Raw genomic sequence first — 10,032 nt, 5'->3', positions numbered from 1 at the left:
ATTTACAGATAGGAGATGTATCATGAATTTATAAAAAAAAATATAATCAAACAAAAAAAAAAGTAAAAAAATAAAAGAGCACAAATTCTGCACTTCCAAGGAAATTTTAAAAACGGAAAGTCCCTTAACAAATGGTAAAATCAAAAGCTCAGACTAATCACACGAATGAAAAACAACTGTCACATTCCTGACCTTCGGCTTGTACAGGCATTTTATTATGTAGAAAATGATGGATTAACAGATGAGATGATGATATAAAGTTAATAGAATGTATAGAACAAACACAATAGTATAATGATGTAGTTTTTATTATTTATGACATACACATAATATACAGATCTATATATTACTATAAAAGGGATAGACATTAATGTATAAAAATCACTTAACCATAACAAGAAATAAACGAATATTATTGATATGGTCGTATTTATAAATTAATTGTTAACAAATCTTTTGAATTTTTGAAATACTAAGGCTTTTCTACCTCAGGAATAGTCTACCTTAGCTGTATTTGGCAAAACTTTTAGGGATTTTGGTCCTCAATGCTCTAAACTTCGTACATAATTTGGCCTTTTTAGCTTTTTGGGATTCGAGTGTCACTGATGAGTGTTTTGTAGACGAAACGAGTGTCTGGCGTAAATACAAAATTTAATCCTGGTATCTATGATGAGATTATTTACTATACATCCAAAATATACTGTAAAATACAACCAGAAAGTTGCTCAAATTATTGCAAACTCCCGAAAATTAAAATCTATATCTTTATTTTGTCTTTATTAGTGGTGTTTTAAAAGTACATCTGAACTTCTTCCTACCGCTTCTAGCTATTCTCATTTATATATCGTAAATTTTTGTGTCAAAGTAACACCTTTCCCATGTCGGTTTTACCCAATCTATGTTAGATATTTAACTTTTATATAACGGAAATACCATGTTGAATCAAACAAGACCATTAAAGTGGTACATAATATTTCATACATATCAAGTAATTTAAAAAAATAAATTTGGATAAACTAAGTCGTATGATCAAAGCCCCTCTCTCCCCCCCCCCCCCAAAAAAAAAAAAGAAAAAAAGAAAGGAAAGAGATAACAAATATCCATCAGAAATTAACAAGCCGCAAGGTCACTCATTAACTATAACAATTTGAAACAAATAATATAAAACTAAAGATTTAATAAGATGATACACTTGTAATACATATATTGCAATGTCGAGGTAGTATACATATGTTATCCATGTAATGAACTTCTATACTGTAATGGCACTGCCTCCAGCAAACCTGTCAAAATAAAACACATTTTACAATGTCAGCTGACATACATGTAGATAAAACGATTGAGATTAATTGATTGATTGGTGTTTTAACGCCATTTTTAACACTCTTGGTTATTTAGTGGTGGTTAGTTTATTTTATTGGTTGAGGTGTAGTGTTCCTACGAGAATCACCGACTGTTGGTAGGAAAAATGACAATCCTTGTCTATCAAGATTATAGTGATTCGAACGTTAAACACTATTGATATTTAAAACACAATGTACAGTGAGTCAGAACCGTCCATTCCCCCCTCCCCCCCCCAAGTAAAATTTAGTTAGTCGAGTTTATTCACTTCTCTGCAAGTAATTTCAACAAAAGTTCACCACCATTTCTAATTTCTTCTTTTTAAGAGGTTTGGCTGTTATGATGACCTAAAAATTATGCATCAGTTATATAACAGGCATTTAAACAAAACCAGTGGAGTATTAAAACAAGTAACTGGTAATATAACAAGAAAGACAACTCGTAAAAAATGCCTGCAAAGGCAGACAACTTGTTTATTCAAAAGTAGTAACAGCCCATAACAAACAGCAGCATCTCATGGTTTCCATTTGACCCCCACACTACTTTAAAATGCCTCGAGACAAAAAAAAGTGTCAAATATTTCATGCGAGACAACATGAATAAATATCCAATTTGTTTTTCTACATTAACATTTATTAATTATTAACCAAAATAAACAAACTTTACCGAAATAAACAAACACAACACCAATTTGTTTATTTCATAAAATGACAATCGTCACGTTTATAACCATGATAACAGGTAAACACTATTTTGAAAATTTGAAAATTTTAACATTTGTTTACAAACGGAATCGAAAATTTCTGTGATAAAAATTTTCATTATTAAAAATAAGACATTGATTTTACATATAATAATAGTAATTAGTCACGAAAGGCATGAAGAGCAAATGTCAATCAATGTCCAATATAGACTGTTATAAATTATTTGAAACGATGACGGATCAGACCATAACACTACCTGGGTACTACGGTAATTCACCAGATTGAACATCACACTTAGAGACTTAGATATGGTTACTCCGGTGACGTACAAGACTGCACAACACACATGGGGACTTAAATGGGGTAGTCCGGAGACTCACTAGATCACACATCACACCTGAAGACTTGGATATGGTTACTCCGGTGACGCACAACATTGCAAAACACACATGGGGACTTAAATAGGGTAGTCCGGTGATACACTTGTTGGCACATCACACTAAGAGACTTGGATTTCTCAAAGTTTGCCCTTTGTCAAACCCGCTCATCTTATTTTCAAAAGTTCTGACAACAGACAATGTACACATCTCATCAGCCTGTTATTCTGTGGTTGTTGTTTCTTGTTATATTATTCTATTTTTTCGTTTATGATTTGGTACATACATAAGTTTTCACGTTCAACTTGACTAGTTTGTGTCCCACTAAATTTTTAACATTACAATGGCATATTTGAAGATATCTCTGCTCAAAACACTGGTGCTTAGAGTACGTAGGGTTAAATAAATTGTCAATTTGGATCATATAGACTTATTTTTATTTACCCCAGTCGATTATTTACCAATGTTTATTTTCAGCAATGACGGCCATATTGGTTGATTAGCATTTACAAAAAACCTTAACATTTTTACTTAGAAGTAATTCAGCATGTGTTAGAAGTGTCCAATAGTGTCAGAAAAGAACATTTTGATAAAAAAGGTTAACAACGATGTTGTAGCATCCTCCATCCCAACCCCGACAAAAACAAAACCTCACTGAAATATGTACAAAATGTTCTTCCGCAGACATACCTAGGCGTCTTGTCCATCAACTGAATCGACCTTTATCAAGGTTAGTCTCAATATCATACATATTTATACAGAATATGTTTTTGCCCTTTGTCAAGAGTTGACGAATGTTTTGATACACTTGTAAATTTTATGGATCATGTGATATACAAATGTAACATCCGTCATTTAAATAGAACAATGGGTGAACATTCTGAAGTGAAATTAAACATACAACGATACGGAGATTCCTTCAGACGCAAAAGTGAAACAAAATGAGAACGCCACAAAAACATATACCATAGTATGGATTGGCTGAAAAGAGTAGTCACGACCATAGCATTGGTATGCTAGATTGGTCCTTTTTATGGAAGGTTTGCTTATTTAATGCATCTGACAAAACCATGAAATTCCTAAACGTTGAGAAGCATCTGGAATTCGGGTGTATGAAAGACGCTCAAAAGTTTAAATACTATAAAATATGTACAAACATGTGTGTAGTAGGTTTATTTGGATTGATTACAATTCGATTTGTCAACAAGTTCTAATGCTTTTTTGAAATTTATCACATTTGAAAAAAAAAACAATCTTAGCTTTTGGAAGCGTAAAAAAAACGGAAAACAGAAATGCTCTAGTAAACTGACAATATACAAAATCAGACATTTATGACATCTGTCGAACTATTAAACATATTAGAATTGATTATATGGTGTTTTTCCTTTGACAAAACTAGACGACTATTTTGAAAAATTTAAATATTCAAGGCTCGCTAAATAGCCAATTACAATATTTGTCATTTAACTAGACCAGCAGTTGGACTTTTATGTTTGAGGCGAAAACAAGTTTGTCATAAAAAAATGGGAATTGTTTCCATTGGGCACAGATTATTACCCCGCTTGCATTGTTTTAAAACAAAAACAATGGGTCAAGTGTTTTTTCTTTCCTATGCAGGTTACATGAAAAATTAATTGAATTTGCAATTGAATTTAGGAACGGATTTATAAATAAACAGAACTCCATCTATAGATCATTCTATCAGTTAAACATAAACATGTTCGGTGGACCGATAAATTGGTGTCAATTCCTATAATTTGGTATAATATATTTTAATAAGTATACATCAATATATATGCATATACTAAGTTATTTTTATATGAACTCAGCGTAATGGTTATAAACCAAAATGGCAGCTCGAAATAAGACGGAAAATAATCGGCCCTTCAATCGTATTTCTACTTCAAAAAAACGTAATCAAACAGGAATTCTTCAAAACTGAATATTTTATATGAATAAGACCGGTAATTACTTTACAATCGGTCTTTGTTCATTCTACCAGGCTGAGTCTTCTTCCAGTTAAAGGCATTTGAAATTATCTATCATAAACCTGGTACTAGATTTTGATTTTGTTATTGTGTCAAATATTTTTTAAATGTTCGCTACAGAAGTTGTTACCTTTGTAACGACTACACATTACTATGAAAAAAGAAGAAGAATAAAAATACCATCTTATATATAAATATTCAAATGTCAGTCTTTCGTTTGAGGGACGTGTTCCCCATAACAAGTAAGTTATTGCCCAAGTGTTGGCATATGTAAGCAATTGTATTTAATACACTACTTTAAAACAGTCCATCTAGTATTTTGTGTTCGTGGGTTGCAATCCCGTAGACGATTTTTACTATACTATATATAAAAATATTAATTTTCGCGAACCATTTAGGTCACGGAAATTCCAAAATATGGCATCAGTAAGGAGAGTTGAGCAAATATTGTGAACACACAGAACCCCATCCAAATCGTCTTTAGCTAAAAGTATTCATCTTTTTCTTTTAATTTTATATGTACTAACAACATTTCATTTTTTAAAATTTCGATTAAAATATTCCAAAATCTGGATTAAAAAAGGTCGAATGCCCCAAATAAACATTGTCTGATTTGTTGTTCTTTTAAAAAATACTTTTATATTATAGTACGTTTCTGTGTGTATTACATTTAAATGTTGTGTGGTTCTTCTTTTATATTTGATGCGTTTCCCTCAGTTTTAGTTTATAACCCAGATTAGTTTTTTTTCTCTCAATCGATTTATAAGTTTCGAACAGCGGTATACTACTGTTGCCATTATTTATTAAAAATCGCAAGGTACAATTTTGCGTTCAATTTGTGTGTTTAAGGAAACGACGAATTTAAATGTTCAAAGAAGAAAATTTTCTGTAGGATTGTAAACAATCTTTTGCGAAACAAGTGAATCAATTATGCAAGAAAATTGGTAACCACGAAAATAAATGAATCCACGGTATGTGAAAGTTTAAAAAAAAGATTTACAAACTTATAACGATAAAGGGTGGCTTGTGATTTAATTGTTATGTCGGTTACATAAACAAGAGTCGATTTGAACAGATTTATAAATAAACAGAAAATGCATCTTTATATCATCATAAACATAAACATGTTTTCGTGGGCCAAGGAATTGGTGTCAATACCCTTATTTGACATATATCTTAAAAAGTACAGATCATTATGAAAGTATGTACTTTTTCTAATGTGAACTCATCTTCATGGTTAATGCCTGAAACCAAAATGTCAACTCAAAACAGGACGGACAGATTTACGGGAGCGAATACCGGAAAACATTATTCACTTATGTCGTAGGCGGGTTTAAAATATACAACTTCGATCAAATTCCTACATCAAAGTAACTTTAATATCTAAACTGAAATTCTTTGAAACTGAAGATTTTATACAAATAAGACAAGTAATATAACTACAGAGTGCTGATAATATTCAGTATAGAATGGTTTCCAATTAATGCAAGATTTAATTCAACCCGTGTTCTCTGTAATAGTACCCACATAAAATCAAGAACTATAATTATTTGTATATGTATAATATAAGCTCTCTCCTTTGATTAACCAGAGAAGCTTCAACTTCTGACATACTATTCAAGGAAAACTTGTATAACATATTGATCGGGAAACTTAATTTTCTTTCCCCTGGTGTAAATTTATTATCTAATCTGTGTATATCGTATACCTTTTAACCTTTTCAATTATATCTAGTATTGAAATCCCATAATAGTGTTTATGACTATAAATCATTTTGAAGTATGAATTTGTATTGCAGATTATGCCAAATGAGCATATATGAGGGTCTGGATTAGGGCCCTTCATAACTCTTTAACATTTTTTTTTAGACACAATGTAAAATCACAAACATACTTAACTCTAAAGAAAATTCGAAAAGGGAAGCCCCTAATCAAATGGTAAAATCAAAAGCTCAAACACATCAAACAAAGAGATAACAACTGTCATATTCCTGACTTGGTACAGTCATTTTCTCCTAAATTATATGTAGAAACTGGTGAACTAAACCTGATTTTATAGCTAGCTAAACCTCTCACTTGTACAATGAGTCGCATCAAATTCTTTTTTATTTAAACGACGTGTGAACAAACTAAGCAGATTTAATAGGTAAAAAAAATCACAAAAAGGGGTACAGCAGTCAACATTGTGTTATAATCTTAATATTTTAATCAGAAGGTTATTTTTTCATTTCTCTGTATAATATTCACTTCTCTTTATATTTTTCACCCATTATTTGTAATTTATCTATACTTTATCTTTTGGGCCTATTTTCTCTATATTTATTTCTTAGCCCTATATCTTGTAGTATTGACACATTGTTCTCTATTCTATTTATGTAGACCATCATTTAATCCAATATTTTTGATTCACTGTAGTATGTGTAAAATTATAAAAAAAAATCAAATGGCTTCAAAGAATTATGACGAGAACGTTTTACCATAGCATGTGATCTATTCTTACAGCAGAATGCATTGCGTGTGTAGGTAGGGATAATATCTTTGGTTTGCTTGCTTGCTAGCTGAACCATGAAGTCGTTATTATGTTAGGAAAAGTACCTGCCTTTTCGAGTAGACTAGTCCGACAGTTAACAAATCTATTACGATTAGACTACGCCGAAAGGAAAGTAGTATACATAAACTTATAATGACTTCATGGATCAGCCTAAAAGCAAGCTAACCAAAGATTCTACTGTTGCTTACACACTCAATGCATTCTGCTGTAAATATGTTGGTTACAACACAATGCAATCATATCTTTGTGGTCGTTCATGCATCTATACTATTAAACGAGAAGACCTCATTTTTGGTGTCGCTTCTCCTCCTTCCACAATAAATTGATCATTGTGACTGTATGTCCTATAGGTACCATGCATAGTCGCATTTGTCATCAATTCTTATGATTATTCAGTTTCGGTTATTTTGGGAGAAAAACGGAAAAAAAGAAGTCCGGATATATGTGTCCGTCATCACTTAGGCTTTTATTCATAGACAATTTCCTCTTCCGTTTATTTTTCCAGAAGTATCTATACTATTAATTAAACGAGAAGACCTCATTTTGTGTGTCGCTGCTCTTCCTTCCACAATAAATCGCCTCTGTATCCTATAGGTAACATGCATAGTCGCATTTGTCATCTATTCTTATGATTATTCAGATTGCCCATAATTGGGGCATACACATTAATTGTTAAAAGGGAAAATAGAGAAAATAGTGATTTGGCAAAAATGAAAGTAAGGTAGAGATTAGAGGGTGGCAGGACCTTTTCGGGGCGTCGGGATCGGGTGTTTTTAAGCTCGGGATTCGGGGATTGCATGATCCTTACGGGATCCGGGAATATAGAACCACAACTATATATTATACGTCTTTAGAGAGGACAATTATTTTTCGCGTTTACCTACATGTAAACTACGATTATACTACTTTAATATATAGAGACTCTCTGTATTCTGTCTACTGTTTTTTTTAAATGTTCTCTATTTAAGGGGTCATACCAGTTGCATTTATATTTAAAAAAAAAAGTAAAACACGTGACACAAGTGCAACCAATCGTAGAGCGTTCTCCATATCATGATGTTTAGATCGCAAAATCACAACTCTTATACTTCCTTACAAAGGACAAATATTTTTCGCGTTTATCTACATGTAAACTACGATTATACTACTTTAATATATAGAGACTCTCTGTATTCTGTCAGGGAATTTCTATGTAAGTATAGAAAGTCCCTGATTCTGTTTACTGTTTTCTTTGAAATGTTTACTATTTAAGGGGTCATACCACTTGCATATATATTAAAATAAATAAAAAATGCTCAACTTCATCTAAACCTACCTCGATCAAAAACTTTTACCTGAAGTGGGAGAGACGGACGGACGACCGAACAAACGAAAACGAACGCACGGATGCACAGACTAGAAAACATAATGCCCATTTTTGGGGCATAAAAAATTATTGTTAAAAGAGAAAATAGTGATTTGGCAAAAATGAAAGTAAGGTAGAGATTAGAGGGTGGCAGGACCTTTTTCGAGGCGTCGGGATCGGGTGTTTTTAAGCTCGGGATTTGGGGATTGATCCTTACGAGATCCGGGAATATATTTTTCGAATTCGGGATATTAATTTCTTTAAATTCTGAATCTCGGGATTTCGTGGTTTTAAGCCCGGGATTTCGGGATCAGGACCCCTCCGATCGACAACCCCTCAAATTAGCCTTAGTCGGTATTAGTCATTTATACATGATTCAAATCCTACCATTGTCATGTTAATAAGGCTCTCAAAAAAAAAAGTACTGATGGATTGTGATAGAAGCATATTTTTTAGACTAATAAGGGTATATATATATATATAAAAAGTTACATTTAATTCATGTTTGAAACGGTGTAAATTTTTAATTTGATTTGACTTTTACCAAAAGAAGCATTTTTGCAAAGGAGAAGCATTGTGGTCGTAGGCCAGAAACACGAATATAATTGAATTTAACAGAAAGGAAATATATCGGACTTTGGAAAAAGGGAGATACCTTTTATGTAATTCTCGGTACATAATATATCTTGTACAAAAAATCATCCTACAACAGTTCACAAGCTGTATATGCCCGCGATTTCGCGGGTTTGTTCTAGTATTACTTAAAGTACAAAAACGTTTATGTACTCTAAAATGAAAAGGGAAATTCAAGCAAGTTGATTGGAAAAATAGATGTTAATATGTATTTAGACAATATAGTGTTTGATTAACTATTATAACTATATGACACAAGAATAGTCCTTTGATATCGCTAATTACCAGTATACATATTACTTGTGTATTGAACAATATAACACTCTCATTTATTCGTGAACTTATATGACTAATAATATGAACAAAAGTTTAGACATTAACACGTACTGATATAATTACACTAGTGCTGAAAGGTCTTACTAAAAATATCGCAAACAGTTATCTCCAATGTACTTAATACGTTAGAACCATTGCAGAAATATGCCTTATAGCCATGACATTATATACAAATAAAATACAATCAATTAATTAGACTCTCAAATATGAGTTTTTCAAAAAGGTAGGAAATTAATTAAAAGAAATAAGAAGGGGTGGTTAAGAAACAACTTTCCATGCAAGTCAAACTACTTGTATACAAATAAAATACAATCAATTAATTAAACTCTCACATATAAGTTTTTTCAAACATGTAGGAAATTAATTAATAGAAATAAGAAGGGGTGGTTAAGAAACAACTTTCCATTCAAGTCAAACTACTTGATGTAACTTTAACCGTTCTTGTTTTATGCCCTTTAAAAAGTAAACAATTAAAGGTCAAAGTACTGTCTCCAACACAGTGACTTTGCTCACACCGAACAGAAAGATATAAAGGGCAATAAAAGACTAGTGTAAAACAATTCAAACAGGAAAACCAACGGTATAATCTCTGTAAATAACAAGCAACAAGAAACACTTATGAACCATATCAACAATGAAGTCCCATCGGGACAACAGGCTCCTGACTTAGGACAGGTGTATACAAGTGCAGCGGGTTTAAACGTTTAAACAGGCGCCACCTTTCACCTTAACCTGAAACAGCAGTTAGAAACATAACA

At 32.0% G+C, this 10,032-nt stretch overlaps 1 protein-coding gene across 1 annotated transcript in view; it reads right to left on the bottom strand.

The window, feature by feature from the left end:
- Window positions 1–301: 301 nt before the first annotated feature.
- Window positions 302–10,032, bottom strand: part of LOC134710143 (uncharacterized) — a 63,983-nt gene continuing 54,252 nt past the window's right edge. Inside the window, exon 13 of the mRNA XM_063570355.1 lies at window positions 302–1,283. Coding sequence (XP_063426425.1) covers window positions 1,234–1,283 — 50 coding nt within the window. The 3' untranslated portion in view covers window positions 302–1,233. The remainder of the gene's footprint in view (window positions 1,284–10,032) is intronic.

The sequence above is a fragment of the Mytilus trossulus genome, chromosome 3 (assembly GCF_036588685.1).
Source record: "Mytilus trossulus isolate FHL-02 chromosome 3, PNRI_Mtr1.1.1.hap1, whole genome shotgun sequence".
Taxonomy (NCBI): Eukaryota; Metazoa; Mollusca; class Bivalvia; order Mytilida; family Mytilidae; genus Mytilus; species Mytilus trossulus.
Note: the sequence above shows the minus strand (reverse complement) of the source record. Positions and strands in the feature narration are given on the sequence as shown.